This window comes from Varroa destructor, unplaced genomic scaffold (assembly GCF_002443255.2).
Source record: "Varroa destructor unplaced genomic scaffold, Vdes_3.0 BEIS01000004.1, whole genome shotgun sequence".
In the NCBI taxonomy this organism is placed as follows: domain Eukaryota; kingdom Metazoa; phylum Arthropoda; class Arachnida; order Mesostigmata; family Varroidae; genus Varroa; species Varroa destructor.
The window spans coordinates 28723850-28742198 of record NW_019211457.1 but is presented as its reverse complement, the minus strand read 5'-3'; the positions used below and the strand labels follow the sequence as shown (position 1 = coordinate 28742198).

The 18349-nt window shown below is 39.5% G+C and overlaps 1 protein-coding gene across 5 annotated transcripts; it reads left to right on the top strand.

Moving 5' to 3' along the window:
• Positions 1-2783: 2783 nt before the first annotated feature.
• Positions 2784-18120, top strand: Rab10 (RAS oncogene family member Rab10). 5 transcript variants are annotated; one of them, XM_086987894.1, is made up of 6 exons: positions 2784-3022; positions 3207-4101; positions 4859-5022; positions 12070-12256; positions 13129-13348; positions 13850-18120. In XM_086987894.1, exons 3-6 carry the CDS (start codon positions 4896-4898, stop codon positions 13931-13933), a joined length of 618 nt encoding a protein of 205 aa, XP_086844020.1. In that variant the 5' UTR covers positions 2784-3022; positions 3207-4101; positions 4859-4895; the 3' UTR covers positions 13934-18120. The 5 variants fall into 5 exon arrangements, 4 of the variants coding, with proteins under 4 accessions (XP_086844020.1, XP_022660623.1, XP_086844019.1 ...); XM_022804888.2 differs by having other exon boundaries at positions 2785-3022; positions 3207-4043; positions 4836-5022; XR_002673199.2 differs by having other exon boundaries at positions 2786-3022; positions 3207-5022; positions 13850-14383; positions 17281-18120.
• The last annotated feature ends 229 nt before the right edge of the window (positions 18121-18349 follow it).

Here is an 18349-nt window from a genome sequence, read left to right as displayed (position 1 = left end):
AACGGTTTATCTGCTAGATAGGTTGTGTGCATGATTGAATGACACTGAGTGATGTGCATTATACTTTTTTTCGAGCTACGGTAATAGTTTAATATTTTCAGCGAAGTCGAATTTAAAGCGATTGTCCGATAAATAAAAAAAAATGTGTTACTATTAACGGAAAAGCAACAAGTGTCACGGTTTTCGGTATAACAAAAACTGTACCTCGCTATACAAGTTAATCACAGTTTTCTGCGTCTCTGACCGGTTTTGTCTCTTTATAAATTGTTGAACACGAACTACGGCGCTTTCAGAAAACATGATGTCGAGACAGCAGTCAGAAAGAGTACTGTTCTAATAAAAGGTGTTGATTATTTATTCTCTAAGTTCTTGCATAGCTATTACGACTCATAATTAATTGATGAGGATATTCGCGATCCTTGGCCCATTACACGTTTTTAATGGCACTAAATTGTAAGAGATCGGAGATAACATTAATGTTTACTACATGTAATACGGCTGGTCTATTTGGACCATACTGGTGGATTACTCGAAGTCGAAGAGTTTACTTTGCGACCACACAATTTGCAGAATGTTGGTAAGATGCGCAAAAAGCTATGACAAGCACGAAATAACTGAATACGATACAACACATTTGGTTAGTTTAGTTACAGTCTTCTATTTTAAACCAGAATAAATTACAGTGTCAAAATGAATCAAATCAAACCACTTGGAACACATACAGATCGAAGCTATGCTGCATGTACATCATAAGAGTAAATCCAGTAGTTACGGAAAGTGCTTAGTTGTGTTCCAGAAGCTTGCGCCCGTTTTATTAAAAAGTAAAGTAAGTAGTAAAAGATCTTTTTCATACCAATTTAGTCACCATCTAAACAATATATAATTTGTAGTAGGCAATAGGTGTAGAAAGCTATCAAGCGCCATGTGTAGCAACATCATCAGGAATGGCGTATTAACAAATCAACCGAAAAACATCCAGCAATCAGTCTTTTGTCGTTACAGTGAAAATCTATAATAGCATTTATTATCGTAGTAACCGATGTACTACTTATACATCGGCAATAGAACATCAAAAAAATAACAACAAGAAAGATAAAATAGAAGATCGTGTTTGCATTTACAACTTGCGAATTTCGAATAACTGTGGAACCGCAGAACTCGTATAATATTTCTGAGCAAAAAAAATACCTATTCAGGATGCAACCTCAACAAAACCTATATCGATTCGAGTGTCATTGTCATATTGAACTAGTTGCATCTTACTCGTGTTAAAGGCCAATAAAGTGATTGTAAGTGAGGTATCTATTAAATCCTTAATGTTGTTATCTAATAGGGCGTTCTTCAACAACACTACAAAACGAATCCGATGCTTAATAACGTAGCACTGGACCGCGACCGAGGTTTGAAACAGCTTAACGGAAAGGCGCAAACGTATTATTCGTTCGTTGTCCATGCCATTGTTCAGTGCTTTTGGAATTTGCTACTAAAAATTATGTATTGTTTTTACTTGAAAAGCCTTCTGTTTATTGTAATATTGTTAATAAAATATGTTCTCTTTTTGTTATATTCATTGAGTATATATTAGTTTCGGTAAAAATTGGTAAAAAGATACACGTTTAGGTTTGACTGACATTGCACGTTATGCTCTGCAGACTACGACCGGTTACTTAGGTACGGTAATTTATATGCGAATGGACTAAAAACGTAGCCAGAAGTATTTGATAATAACTAACCTGATCGTGAATATCGTAATAAAGTATGAATAAAAACGTAAAAGACGTATACCTGAAATTTTATTTTGAGCAGTAATTTATTATTTTCCAATATATTATTTGCTTAAATGATACACAGAGAACCGCTACCTCAATATAACGTTTGAGAATTTTCTGTCATTATTTCTTTATATTTAGTATAAATTTCGAAGTTATTGTTTCCTGTATTCGCTGAACAAAATATCAATAAAAAAGTATGTTCTATAGCACGAGACTGCATGCACATAATTTGTTTTATACAGTGGAATAACTCTTTGCGCAAAAACAAATAAAAGCGAGACCTTTTTGTCATTTGTTTTAACCTTTCTTCATCACCAGTAATTTCTTTTATTAGAGGTGGTACCCGAAATAAGCACTGCCCAATTTTCGTTAAAAATAATTGTTCTTCTATCATCAACCCGTAATTAACATATCGCTATACAATACTGAACATTCAGCTTGTTTGTTAGGTTGTTTCTTTAAAAAATGTCCTATTAAAACGGTTGGCTTGATTTTTTTGTTTTGGCAGAACTTAAAGGTAAACTTTAAAGATAAAGTTACTACGTCGTATATTCTAAAGACGAATATAAAAAATCTGGCATCTCCCTGTTTCCCTTCCACGATCACACAGGCTAAATAGCCGAAGCCCCCAGAGATTCATTTGTGCTAATCATACAAACCGACTAATTAAAAGAGCAAAGCTTTGTGGAAATATCCCGACCGATGCAAAACGAAGTTCTTCGGTCTAGTCCAGAGCTTTTTCTAAAATCTTTCGACTCAATTCTAATCCCATAATTTTCCGAAACACCGTTTCAAGCCGTGAGTCGCCTACTATTTTGGCTTTTTTTTGTCATTGTTTTCATGCGTTCATTTATTGGTATGTTGGGCGCAAGAATTAGCGGTGAAGTGCTCCCAATGGCAGAGGTGCTGTCCGCCCGCTAAACTAACTATGCATGCACAACCTATGCTACGGCGGCTGCCCATACTTTTACTGACGATTTATTATGGCAATAGTAAACGGTGTGCTGATAGTGGCATCACGATCGTTGTATTTATCTCTACACCGCTCCACGGCGCCGCTGCTCGTGGCGTCTGCTTGAAGCTCTGTCTTATATTATCTGTTGTTATTTACTAATATGCCGACATCGACATCATTGTCCCTCTTCTCATTGTTGTTTTCGCCGGCTGTGCTATTACGGGTGTCGAGAAGTCTCTTGAGCGAGAAGAGGGTACCGTTTACTGTGTCTGTACGGTGCCGATGTTTTCATTTAGTACGTTATTCGCCAGTAGAGACTGTAGCTGCAGCATTAGAGCAGCAGAAACAGTGGCCTATATTTGCCATTCTACGATAATATTAGCCGTATTGATCCAATCAGTAGCAGTCGGCTGAAAAGCCGAAATTCTAAACTGGCCGAAATTTGAGAAACACATTCTATTTGTATCTTGTATTTTCAGAGAAATATCGCTCTAAGTAAAAAGTTGCATTGACAGCCGTCGCCGCGTGCACCGACCAGCTGTGTGACGCCTGACCTCTTGAGACGCACTGGCCAATATTTTGAGCGATCGTACTGAACGAATATCGTTTGCTCTCAAAATATAATCGCACTCTGATAAACGAGGAGAAGAGGAAAAACAACAGCATGGCGAGTAGACTACTACCAACATCATCCAGCAAACATTAGAAACAAACTTAACGATCAGCCATTGACTTCTGTTTGGTATCGACCGTGTCGGTCACTATGCAGACGCCAGCCACCTAATGCTACAGTCTGGTGGCGCTTTGTTAGCTGATCACGTCATCGCCATAGCGGAAGCGCTGGCAGGAGGAGCAACATCACGACGACGTTTCTGCCTGTCTGTTTGCCTGCCTGTATGGCTGTTTTGGGTTAACCATCCGACAACGAACTAGTGCTGCTGAACTATTCGCTGCTCTGTTGTCCGTAGTGGCCTGCGATTCTGTTGCTGTTGCTGTTGGACCGACTGGTGGACGCACGTTCCGTCGTCGCCTCATCGAAAACGAAACGGTCAACTTTAATAACAAAAACGCAAGCAACTGAGTGTGGCGGGTGTTTGTACTATATGTACGAGAAGTGTAGAAGGCTGGAAAATATAACAATTGTGGAGTTTTTCGTAGTGGTCAATTTCGTGGAAAATTTTTCCTGAAATTGTTGTGTTTTTTCGTATTTGCTCGTGCCGTCGCCTGCCCTCCTCCGTTTGTGTACCCCCACGACCACCATCATCACCATCAGCGCCACCATCACTACCATCGGACAAAGTGGTGCAACGTCCAAGGTGGTTGTTTATTATTTCGTACAGGGTTCAACCCCGATTTGTATCGCTTGATACCAAGGTATCGTAAACCAAGTAGCAAATCCAGGTTTCGGATAGTGTCTAGTTCTCTCTGTGAGGCGGGGCCTAAGCTTGTTAGCAGCGGTGGGGTGGCCTCGTTTTGTTAACTGTTGAATCTTCTCGTTCTTCGTTAGTGAGAAACATAGGTACTCACGACGGAAACGAACATCCTGAAACCCGTCAGCAACCGATAACTGTAATGCCCAACGAGGCACTGGATTTTTTCGTGGTATTATCATTGCTACTTTAGTCGTTATTGTCGAAGATATCCGACACATGTGTGTGTTAGATTTTACATAGAACAAGGAAAAGTGCGAGTACGACCCGAGTGCAGTTACAGCTGCCGTAGTTAGTCTGTTTATAAGGTGGTGTCTGTGTCGTACGCTGTGCAGGTGTACACAAGGTGCTTTTGTTCTTAGAGTGTGTGCGCTTACCAACGAGTTTTCGCTCTTGTGAGAGAGAAAACAATCTACGACTGTTGCATAGGTTTCGTATTGATCAGACACCCACAAAACGTTACGTCAGTTAGAAGGCGCGTGTGACGGTGCTTTGTTCAACCGACACTTTGAGATTTGATATGTTTCGCTGTGTATAATAAATTTTTTTTTGTTGCTGTTGCTTGACATCGTCTGATATCAATAAGTTTAGTTCGCTAGATATATTTTCACTAACGTCGAAGCTATCAAAGAAAAGCTGGTCGCGTCAAAACAACAACAGCCATAATATCGGAATTAGCATTGATACTCGTGGTGTTCTAGTTAACGATTGAAGAGGATAGTCGTTGTTGCGGCAACAATGGCCAAGAAGACGTACGATCTCCTATTCAAATTGCTGCTCATCGGTGATTCGGGTGTGGGCAAAACGTGTATCTTGTTCCGCTTCTCCGATGACGCTTTTCATTCGACATTCATCTCGACGATCGGTGAGTTTTACTAAGTTAGTTTCTTTTTTTATACTATTATGCTAGTTCTGCAACTAGCATAATAGTATAAAACCAATAGGAATGTGCAGATATACGGTTCTAGTCTTTTAGCAACAATATCTCCATTGGGACTGCTGTTCTTATTATTATTATTATTATTATGATAATTGTAGTGTTTCAAATGAAACTTGTTCGATTCACCATTATACAGCATCATGTAACAACGACGCCAGCCATTCAAGGGATGAATGAACCATATGTGATTTACTACAGTTAAGAACAGGCCCTTGCAGTCGCGGTTGACAATATTCAATGATAATCAGCTAAATCGAGTTATACGCATCAGTATTTTACTCTCGTTTAGGCATTCAGGTTGGTACACCAATATCAGCTGCCACTCAATATTTCCTGGGTGCCAGTCGTAATACACATGTTATGTATATTTTGAGGAAAATGTTAATCAAAGAAAAATTAAATAAATATAAATTAAATAAGACTATTAGCGAGCAAACGACATTTACAAATTGACATTTGAGTTATCCTTTCCCGAACCGCAACTTATGTGAGGCTTTCTATAGCTATTTAGATACAACAATAGTTCTCTTCGCTAATCACAGCACAGTCATGCAAACCATTAGAGACACAACCTTTGTTCCTATTGATCAACAGCAAGTGTTTATTGGTGTTCCATCACGTGTCTATTTGTATTAGATTCGATAGATGAGATCAGATTATCACATATGACTCTGTATTCTACTTATTTAAGTTATTGTTGTTCTATTGAGGTTCTATTATACGTGTATTATGCGTTAAAGCTTTTGCAATGAATCATCGCATGAATAATAGTGGAACTAGTTAGAATTTGTTTCCCGTTGTGCTGTACTGTGCTGATTCCCAATCTGCTAATGAAGCCCAGTCTCTACCAGCCGCTCATCATCGACTCTGTCCAAAATTCGCTCGCGACCTTCGTATATATTAAGAGACGAACGCTGCATTGCAAGGCGCCTGTAACTAACGTTAGTGATCAACAAACCTGCGAAACGAACCTTTCCTAGCTCGCTATAGAACCCAATAGTGATGCTGTCTTTAGCTGCCAGTGGCAACGCCGGCGACATTTTGTCGGTTCGAGCCGGTTCGCTCCACTGATACCTGCACTCTCTCACCACCATCTCCTTCGTTACGTGGCAAGTATCGTCGATAGAATAACGTCTCGGAGCTTCGTTGTCATTGGCGACAAGGCAGCGCGTTGCAAAACTCGCTAAAGATGAGAAACGCAAATGCTAGACGCGACAACAAGCGATGGAACAGGAGCTCCGTCATAGAATGGTGACTAACGTGTCTAGGCTAGTTGATTTTTTTTATTATATTCCACGTAGTGGAAATGTTTGTGTGCTCAACGATAGTCGTCGTAAAATTAAATTACTGGAATATCTTTTTTGGATCTCATATACAAAGTTGGGGAGAGACGATTGTTCCTGAAGACACTAGGTTCATGACTATATCATTTCTCACTCTTATACAACTGCATGTAGGTATATGCAATCTATGTAGGAGTATGATGATCCAAAAAATATTGAGTTACCATACTACAATCGACCAATTCGGCTAATGGTGGTGTTCGTCTTAGGGTCCTGAACTACTAAGCCTTTATGTATGGTCTGCGGTTGACGCTGATTTCTTTTTGAAACCGGTCAATCTTATAATAGCTGCTTGTTCATTGTCTGACGTGTAACCTCTGATGGGTAAAAACCATTCGATTCCTTGAATTTAATTGTCTCATGGGCGACAACGTAGTTAGTGGCGGCATAGGTTGCTACTTTGCTTATGGTTGAGGCCTGGTTGGTTAGCTGTGAAATTATTATTTAGTCGCCCGACGCGCCGCCGTCGGTATGTTAAAAAATGCGCGAAACTTAAGAAATTAGCGTCGGATGGGAGCAACTCTTGATATCCTAATACAATGCTTTTAACGGTAGCGGCTACGTCGAACGTGCGTACATAAAGGCACGAGCGGCACAACTATGTGACCGACTCCTCGAGCGCTTACCCCTTGGTGCTGATGGGCGCCGTCCTCTTTTCCGTAAGATTAAACTAAAAATTAAACCAAAATATCGCAATTCTGTTTACATCAGTCTGCTGGTGCATGTGTTTGTAATATCAGATTTGCAAAACGTTCTTATTTAATCGTCACTAAATGTCGCCAATGAAAGGTGCCCTAAAGGAAGAAATCAGGTACAACCATGGCCTAAATATGTCGGACCGCAATCACTAGTAGTTCTATGTTTTTTTTTATTAGCTATAGCTATTTAAAAAAAGAAAAACTTGGCATGGAAAGGTACGGGCAAATAAAACATTTGGCTAAAAAGAACTATTCTAATGGTTACGTAATGACTAGCTAGGTGGTCTTCAATTTGTTTTAGGCTTGTTCTTGGCAAATTGAAACAAACGTTTTATCGCTTACGGTAAAAGTATTTTTGTCTCATGCTGTGTTTGGAAAAATGAAAGTCCAGTTATGTCTATAAGTACGGCGCTCCGTGAAATGTTTGTAGCTTAAAGTCAACATCCATTCATTAATTTTGGGTCCTATTTGTAACAACCTTTTTAATTCTGTTTCAGTAGAGAAATAAAACAGACCTTAAAGAATTTGGTTTGTTGTCGTTAATTTACAGCTATATGATAACTTCTATTAAATGTTGGACGAGAACGTTGTCCACTGAAGCTAGCTATACAAATACCATTTATGATACTGATTAAACACTGTATACAGTTGTTTCACATGATTCTATTACATCTTCACGTCCCAGTGATGGCGGAGTAATAACAGGTGATCTGGGTTCCGAGCCGGGAGAGATGCATAGGTTGTTTTGTGTAGAGACCTAGTCGTAGGCAGCCCCCTTTAGGTCAGATCTTAACGGTTCGATTTATTACTATATGAACTGCCTGCTATCAAGAACAACTACTGAAAAATTTTATTTTGCTTGCTTCGGTAGGTAGCTAATCTTATAAACTCTTGTTGTGAATATGAATTCTCACATGTGTTATTTAATATTATTATATATAATTAACAATAAGGTACAGAACACCGTCGTGCCAATACACCGGTTATATTTATTACTGAATCATTTTTTGTATTAAAAACAAACACAGAAGGATACGTGACTTTAAAAGCCACTATTAAAAGAACTTAACCATTGGACTGGACTACCCCGCATTTTACTGGTCTCCACAACCTCACAGTTGCTACTTGTTATTGATATGAATAGTACTTCAGTCGTCTTTACGTGTTTATCAATGCCTGTTGGCTGTCTGTTCGCATTTTCACCTCATCGAACGAGAATGATTTGCAAACATGGTCTCTCTTGTTTTGACCGCAGCTTTCGGTGAATCATCGATAGACACGGACCCTGACATGTTTCATATTTTTCATTCGATACCTGTTATTGTGAAGCATTCTTGTATCAGGCGGCCGGTGACTTTCCAATCAGAAATAGACCGTGTGTGCGCCCACTTTTAAACCCTAATCCTGCCTTACTTCAAGTAGTAATAGGCAAATACGTTAGCACCAAGCCACGACCACCACCACGACGACGACGACGACGACGACAACGACAGCGGTGACGACATAATAGACGTATTTGCTCGCTGGTAGCCCGCCGGCCCCCACCGACCTACATGTACATATAACATGCTAACTGTCTGGTCCGACAATCAATCCTCGTCGCAGCGATGTCGCTGATACGACTGCGCTGTGTTTATTTATAATGGTTGTGCGAACCGGCGTGTGCCGCGCTCGTACGGTTCCTGCTATGAAAAACAGCAGAGGCAAAATACACTGGGAGTAAAGAACGTAACAATTCAGTAATATGGCGATGCTCATGCCATATGCATATGGTGTTTCATGAATAGTCGGGGATGACTCATTGACGAATAGGTGGGGGCCTCCGTTTTCGTTTGGACTTTAATGACAACCACACCAGTCGCTATGAAAATGTAGTCGCAGATCAATCTTTGTAGCTGCGTTCTTTGTCCACGTGTTTCTTACATTTTCTTTCCCTTAGATCAAACAGGTGGCCGTCGGGTAGAATAGCCAAGGGCCATGGTAGCAATGGCCGGCAGACAGTGTCCTACAGGAGCCAATCGGAAATACCCTGTCTGCTGCCATACGACGCTGGTGCCTTGGTGCAGCTGGCGATGCGCCAGAGCTACTCCCACTCCTGTGAAGCCGGCGACACTAGTGTTTCTGTTGCCACTGTGACTGGAACCGTTGCTGCCGCCGCCGCATCGCCAGTGCTGCTATCGCAGGTAGAATCGTTGGGTATGGGCGTCTGCTCGAGCGCGCCGCCCAGCTCAAGCAGGTTGGGCTTTCGTTGTCACTAACTGGGTTATTTTCTTTCTAGCTCTGCGGGTCGCGTAGCACGTCGCAGCATCACAGCACACAGAAATACAGCGCACACGCACGCTATTGGGGTCGGCGTTCTTGATCCTGTTGCTGCGGTTGAGTTTAATTTAACGCTTTCACTGTTCATACGGCGGGCGCACGTGATTGGTTTGAGCCAGTATGCGCCTGGCGTACGAATTGTTCAATTACGGGAAAATACGATAAACAGAGTGGTGTGCTTCCGACCGGCAGTGGCGGCAGGGAAAACTATTGAAACGTAACTGCTGCGATTTTGAAGGAAGCTCGGCTTGCTTGTTCTCGATGGTTATGATGGATAAGTGAGCGGGGCCTCCGCGCTCCGCGTTTAATGTTCTCGTCCCGTTATATCGATTATGTTTTCAATCGACTTACATTCAAAAAGCAGTAAAATAAACGTGTGACAGATGTCACCCGTCGATAATGATGCAGAGAGCAGATTTATGAGACGGGTGCTGGATTCGTTTTTTGGGGGAAGTTACTCGGCCTGAATACGGGAACTGTTTGCAGCATGGACGATGTTCGTGCTTTTGGTAGAAGCAATGCTTCATGGATTTTTCTTTCTTATGGAAACTTGCCAGCAAAGGCTTTGTTTTAGTCGATAAAGGATCGAATGTACAGATGTAAATGTACGTTGAAGCTTCTTTCAGGCCGCCTAATATAAATAACAATAGACATAGAAATTATACGCAAAAGATATGTGCCAAGAGCAATTCCCTTTTATCTTCGAGGTCGTGCCATTCAACTTATATGATTCATTTAAATGTATCCCTGAGTGATTTAACAAAAATAATATCCATCATCAGAAGTCCGATATTACTATATGGACTCAACAGAACATTCAAATATAAGAATGTGGCATTTTTTTAATAACCGATTTATCGTACATAAAGAGTTTGTCGAACTTTTTTTTGCTTTTTTTTGGTAATCGAGCACAATTCGAAATATAATATATACCAATTTAGCAAATTGAGAAAAGCACTATGTCTCTTTACTTCGTATTGCAAGTAGTGTGTTATTCTAGCTTGCGAGTGTTTTTGTTTTTTCCATACTTCGAGAGATGCTTTTGTTTAAGACACTTCGGTGAACTATTTATCTATATGTGACGTAGGCGAAAATTGGCTTACATCTCACCATTTAAAAGAACATAGAAGCAGAACCTTCATATTAGATTTTTAGCGCGGGGACAAAGTAGAACTTAGGATGCAGAAGCTGACAAGAACAAACTCAAAAGTTACGAAATAGGCATAGTGAACTGTGCCGGATTAAATGTCCCTGTGCTTAAATTGTTTGCCCTTCAACGTTTGAATAAATCCAGTACTAATAAATGCTACAAACGACACAATTTTAACGTTTTAGCTTCATTAATAGTTACAACACATGTTCGTCTATATGCTAATCACTTATTTAGCGTTGCACAGTACATTGATTGCTGGCCTCGAAATTCTGAATACCTGCTGTGAATTATATTTAATATTTTGACGATATTTAATTGTAGATTGTTGCTTCGAGAAAAATTGAAAAATCTTCACCAATTCAACCCAGCCGAAGATTTTCAATGTCTAAATACTTAACTGACGTATATATTAAAAATTTATCTGATCGATTTTCATAAAATTAGTGGCCACTTAGTGAGAATAATGCGCTATAGGTCAAAAAAGTCCAGAGAGTCTATAGATTTACTATTCTAGGTGCCTCCTTCACATGCAATAAAGAGTTTGCGTGTCATATCTTTGGCCACATTATCAGAAATATGTTTTTAGTCGTTTCGCAACCAAAAATATATTTCTTTTGGCTATTATTGTAAGGACGTGGAGTTCTCGTTTAAACAATGTCCCGGATAAGAGAGAGAGCGGGGGGGGGGGGGATAAAGAAGAGAACTCAGTTTATTTATAGCAAATTGCATATGAATCGTTGTTTCTCCAATTGTAGGTAATCATTGTTGTATATATATATATATATATATATTTTTTTTTTTAAATAGAATTGTGGGAACTGCTTGCACTGACAATTAATCACTTTGCTACAAAAAAGACAACAACAATAAAAACACATTTGGCGTTCATACCCAGCTGATTCGAATGGAGAGTCATGCAATCTTAAAGAAATGAAGATCACCTTATATTGAACCCTGTTTAGCTCTTGCAGTAATGGTACCGTATTACGTAGTAACAATTATAAAAAATAGATGCTAAACGTTATATAACAGGCTGCAATAATCTTACTTCTAATCCAATTACATGTTGAGTATTGTAGTCACTTATAGTCAAAAATATGTATGCTTAGGCCATTCCTCACAAAAACACGATGACGCTTAACCTCCAAAAGCACTTTGAGTCAGGTCAAAAAACATTTCCGGATGGAGTTAGTGGTGACTAAAGTTGAATTCTTACTACATGATTCATGTTTTGTATACGATGCAACACTGGTTGGCACCATCATGGACCGGGCTTAATGGTAAATCACGATTCCGGAGACGCGTTTGTTTTATTTCCGTTGTAAATAACACAGCTTGCTTATAGTTTGGTAATATCTATCCAATAGGATTTCTACTTTTCAGCGACAATATTTATCATATCATTAGTTTGATGTTTCTGTATTTTTATCCTCTGTGTTTTTTTTTTGTTGTATTTCAGGAATCGATTTCAAAATCAAAACGATTGAGTTACACGGCAAGAAAATCAAACTACAAATCTGGGATACCGCAGGACAGGAGCGGTTCCACACAATTACTACGTCGTATTATAGGGGAGCGATGGGCATTATGCTCGTCTATGACATTACTAATCAGAAGAGTTTTGAAAATATTGCCAAGTGGCTAAGGTTCGTAGTTGTGACAGGCTTCGGGTAAAGCGTTGTTCCTCAGCTGCCTAGATTGCATCATAGAAGAAACCATTGGACGAAACTAGTCGAAACTATGATTCCTGTGAAATCTTGTTAAACAATATGTTGACTCTCTAAACATGTCTCTGGTAGTAAGATTACTCCTGTTTATAATAACAGTGCGTACTCAAGATCGACTCGTCAGACACTTGCCGAGTAACGCCTTGCATGTACGGGGCCAAGATGAGTTGCATCATAGTCGCGATTCTAATGTGGACTTTTAGATTAGCTTTCATCAAAATGCTGTCGACTGCTTACGAAACGATAGAAAGTTGACATGTTTCAGGCTGTAACAATAGCTGTGTTACTAACAGCTTTTGAATCCTTAAATAATAATTTATCTATTTTGATTCTATTTACGTTTATTACCAAAGCTTCATTTGAGTCTAGTAGCGTTTTCTGCAACATATGCCTTAGGCATATTTCATTAGACATGCACTTTATCATGCAATTTTTGCGCTTCTTGATGCAATGCTTTCGAATTCGCTATGATTAATTCATACTACTTTTCAAATTTGAAATTGAATAGTCCAATTAATAAAGTAAAATAGGGGCAGAGAGTAAGCTCACAGTTGAAATATATTTTGTCTAAAAAATCTACTGAAAACTTCTGCTTCTTCATTGTGGACTTTATTTCCTTATACCACACACTGACTCCGTGGTTGACTTTATTTTTCTTTACTCTATTTTGCTATATATTTTATATGCCCAGTTATGCATTATGGACGCGGCTCGGAGCAAATCCCATTAAAGAGAATACTTAATATATAATGAAAGGTTGGATGTTGTTTTGCTACGACCTAACGTTACAGATATATCGACGAACACGCAAATGAAGACGTAGAGAAAATGATTCTTGGTAACAAATGTGACATGGAAGCCAAGAGGGTGATTAGTAAGGACAAAGGAGAGGCGATCGCGCGGGACCACAACATCAAATTTCTTGAAACGTCAGCCAAAGCGAATATCAACATTGAGGAGGCGTTCACGCAATTGGCCGAGGCTATTCTGCAGAAACAGATGTCTGGGAGAGTACGTAAAAGTTCTCAAACACTCCATACTTCACAATGCCAGGGTTTGCCCGTTCCTTTTATCTGGTTCAAAATAAGTATAGACTAAACTACGGTGTCTTGGTAAACATTTATTATTTAGACATTGCATGAAAAAGGTCCATATATTATCTTCCTCGAAATTGAAGTGTCTGCATTTTTACGTAGCGATTTTTCACAGAGAGAATTGCATCCTTTGAGCACGAGCTTGATCTAGAAATTCTGTCGTCAAATGGTGTCTTTAAACAATTCGTTGACTGGCCGGGTGCTCACGGAACATTTGCAATATCCGTATCTCACGTTGCTTGCGATTTATAAATTATAACCATTTACTTAATGTGATCATTCACTTAATTTAAAACCTTCTTGAGTAATTGCCGGTTCAAGAAAATAAAATGGTCTGGCAATTTACTCCATATCCCTTGATTTGATTTTGATCCCTTGACCTAACATTTGCATCTTGGTTTTTCTTATTTCTCAACAGGCAATTGATGCAACAGCTCAGGATAAAGTGAACGTCGCAGGAGGCGGTGACCGAAGCCGGTTCGGAGCGAACTGCTGCAACTGAATGCATCAGAGCGTCACAGCGATCTTCCTTGCATCTGCAGATGAAGATAGACAACAAAACAAAGGACATCTACGGCATTTCTTATTTTAATATGCTGTAGAGCTGTTGTACATGACAACACCGATTACGACAGATGGAGAAACTGCAGAGAGCAGTTGCGCGCTGAACGAATTCGAACAATTGCTGGCGATTCAGGACCCTGATTGGTGAGGTTGATCAGTCAAGCCAGTTTGCTGTGAGCAGATCACCCACCCCACAGTTTACAGTGAATTTGTTGGCAACGATACGGCGGCTAATGATGAGGACGTCGAAGACGATCTTGACGATAATTTTGACGATAACTAACACCATGAAGATAATGAAGGCAAAAATAGCCTGCTAGCAGTACGCATTAAAAGCAATCATCCGCTGGACGAACTGTTGCTGGGACTCGTAAAACTGTGTAACTCTGTCAGTTTATAATAACTACTGAATATTATACGATATTAAAAATATAATAATAATCATTAATAATAACAATGATAATAGATTCAAGGATGTTGTCCGGGTAAACTGAAAACTGTGCTTGGGTTGATTGGGTTCTTCGTAGGCTGGATGAAATCATAGAACTCAACGGTGATCATGGTAACGGGGACAGATTAATGCTGATGCAGATGACATGAACTGACAATAAGGTGGCGCAAATGTAATAGTAACAATAAGAAAATATACTAAGTATATCAATGTGAAATAAGCAGTGCTGATATGCAAGTTGAGGAGACTCCGGACGTTGAAATTTAACGCAGCAAATACTTTGGTGAAGTTAGTTATTGATCGGTGGGTCGTCAGTCGTTAGGAGCGAACGGGCAAGCGAGTGAGTTGATTGTAGTACCTGTTCTGTGATTCCACTGCTATCTTTGAGTGTACAAAACAAGCAAAATAAATAGCAACACGAGCAACAAATGCGGTGAGCAAAGGATAACGGTAACTTCGACGAGTTTAGGAACGGGAAGTAGCTAAAAAATAAACAGAGCACGAAACACGATAATGATAATAACAATAATAAACTAAAAATAAACAGCGTCACCATAATAAAATAACAACACATTGAAATCTTAGTATTATACGTGCGTGTGTAAATGCGGGTTTAATTGTGGAAAATCGGTTTGTCTAGTGACCGACCGCTGACAGGGTTCGAGAGTTCGGCGGAGCAAAGGACGAGGGGGTAAACGATGGGCTTGAACGTAAAGAAAAAACACATTGAGGCAAATGAAATATGAAAATTCTAGCGCCTAGCATCGAAGCAGCCTAGAAGAATAGATACATTATACGTAAATACGTGTAAAAATTTTCTATTATGGCAATTCGGTGCCGTTGTAAAGCTTTTTTTCCGCTATTCTTTCGACGAATCGAACAGTCTCTGTTGAAAGATTCGTTGCGTTTTCATTATTCAAGTGGACGTGTGCGATTGTGTAGTAAACTAAACTGTACCTTGTTTCTTTTTTAACTAGAAATATCGAAGCAGCCTGACTTATAATCAGTTTTCAGTGTCACACCTGTCCTCTAGCCTGACCCAGTTGGTAAATACGATAGAGATATCATATTAAAAGAAAAACTTTTTCGCTGATGATCCTTCTCTCTATGATGTGCCCTCTTCTCGATGCTCTTTGATCCTATTCATATCCCTCAACTCAATAGAACTGTTGCTTTGTATGCGAGTAGCGCGAACCCTGCCTAATTATAGTGGTACTTATATTCGGTGAATGAAGTTTTGGAATTAACAAGAGTTCTTATTGTCGTAGGTCTGCCGGCTTGTTTTCGCCTGGGCATGCCTCACTCGTAAGGGATATCCATCATCACCATTGATATTCCGTTGTTGGTATCTCCAGAACTAGACAGACGCATGCGAACTACATAAGATAACATGAACCTCACGAAGATGCTGTGTTGCAAATACGTCGCAGTGATGCCTATGGAATGAGAACAAAACGAAAGTTATAATTCATAATTTTAACCAACTGCAATAAAACAAAAGAAAATAAGGGTGGGGCACCCCAAATTCAGGTAAAGCACTGCGAGAAGTGCAAAGATAAAAATACGTCAAAAGATACGCCCGTTTCAACGGTAAAGACTAGCTTTTAGACGAATCATGACCTACTGACAACGACTACTGTTGTAGGTAAATTGAAGTGTGCTTGAAATTTCAATGTTAATTACCTCCTCCTTCTGTTTTGCATAATCATTAACAAACATTAAATCGATCTATCGATGATCTGATAGCTGTTATCGAAGGGTAGCATATAGCTGCCTGTCTGTGTGTACTCACAAAAAAAGCACGGAATTGGAAAATAATAATGATAGCCAACATTAGCAGCGGCGAACCCACATGAGTTAAAGCGGAATGCGGCAGGGCGACAGTACAGTGACTATCAGTGGGTTAGAGGAAGAAAGTCATATAGGAAATAGCAGATAGCCTAACTACCAGGTATGCTATTTCCGCGGGACATTACCCACTACTTTTTGTACTGCCAACTTAGGCTTATGGTAGCGTACGAGTTGCAGTATTCAGCCGCATTACTGTTCCAACTGATTGCCTACGATAAAATACTGGTGGTAGTGATAATAATTATAATGATGACGATGGTGGCAGTAGAAAACCTACGTGTTGGTAATGAGATCCCGCTTCCAGGTATTCCAAAAGCCTTTTTATATTTTTATACCTACAACTAGGACAGTTACATAGGCACAGAAGGAGGAAGAGAAAGGAAATATCAGAAAGCTAAAGGCCAACAACATATGACAACAATAATGACGATAACAGTAATTTAGGGAATAATGATAGAGAAAATAATAAAAATAGAACGGTGCACGGTATGAGTGCGGGTTGGAAATGGTGTGTATGAGGATATCGATGTTACTCATATGGTTTGTTTAAGATGCATGGGGTCAGGGATACTTCATTCGAGTCGAGAAATATTGTTTATAGTTCTATAGACAAACGAAAATGAGGAACAGAAGCAATTCGAATTGGTTATAGTGGGCCGCAAAAAAGGCAACTAAAGGATCAACGGGAGTTACGATACTAGCGTCGGTTCATCAGTAAAATCTGTTCAAATATTCTATTTCAACGCACTGATTCCTCAATTTCTTATGAACTAAAAACGCTCGAACTGAAAAGCAAAAAATGCGGGTGTCTGTTGTTAATAGGCTTCGAAGTGAAGCGCAAATGGTCTAATTGCCGGCGTCCGATAACCAAAACCGCCAAGCTTTAACCAAAAAGAAATGTTCACCCATGGGGCGAACCCATTAGAGAGTAAACGTAAGTACACTGTCAGTAATAGCTAACCATGACTTTTACCTCTCCGAAGGTGATTTCTCCTCTTGGAAATAAGGCCCGTCGAATGCTGTTGACTTGGAAACAGGCGCGACGCACCATTGTCCAGATGGGGACCACAGATGGGATCACGGCGTCGGAACACCGATAGCTCACCATCTAACCGTGCGCTAGCATAGGGCTTATGGCGCGTTTGATTTTACGATGATCGAAACAAGTGCAAACTTTCTTGTGAACTTGCTAACTTTCGGCGGTTACGAAAAAAATTGAAAACTGTTAAATCGATATGACATGGGATATATATATATATATACATATAGGTATTTAGGTCGACTGTTCTTCATTGTCATTTGTCCTTGTTATTAGATCTGCGAGCTTCAGCCCTGCCGAAGAAACGAGCAAAGTGAAATCGTGTCGGGAAAGGCCATGCGAATTGGTTCATGTGAATTCCTTTTTATTACGCGTGAAGTAATAACCTTTACACAAAAGTTGATAATACAGCAACGGTTTTGTTTAACCTATGCTGATAATGACAAATGAAGAATCAAATCCGCGTCAAACAGATTAGCTAAACGGCGTTGGGTGGGGATGAATGGTCTAGTTGATAAAAATGTGAAAGTTTAATTATATGATAACGGTAATATTGATAATAATATAATAATAATAACAGTGATGGTATTATAGAGAGAAACAGACACGTGTAACATGCAAAAAACACCAAAATATCTCGCGAAACAGCTGGATGACACAGTAATGATAGCATAACAGCAGAACTAAGATGAAACGAAAATTTCAAGAATGCACGCACTTAGGCTAGAGAGGTCTTTAAGACAAGGATAAAAATATTAAATAAAAAATATAAATAATTTTTCAATTCTGCGTAGTGATTGATACTTTCGTTTGGGGTTTAACAATAATTGTCTTAGTTAGACTGACCGGAAGGGTTTTTCCTATTGATTTGGTTTATCAGAGTCGTTAATATCACACAACCTAATACAAAATTTAACGATAAATATGGCGTACCAGTTATCCGGTTGACTCCGATCCCATTTTTCTATTGAATTGTTCCAACAATCCCGTTATCTTTTTTCAATTTCTTTACG

Excerpts from the sequence above, each read along its gene's own strand:
- Rab10 (XM_086987894.1), top strand. The coding sequence starts at position 4,896 with ATGGCCAAGAAGACGTACGATCTCCTATTCAAATTGCTGCTCATCGGT. Across the intron at positions 5,023-12,069 it reads GACATTCATCTCGACGATCG|GAATCGATTTCAAAATCAAA; the intron begins GTGAGTTTTACT and ends GTTGTATTTCAG. Across the intron at positions 13,349-13,849 it reads AGAAACAGATGTCTGGGAGA|GCAATTGATGCAACAGCTCA; the intron begins GTACGTAAAAGT and ends ATTTCTCAACAG.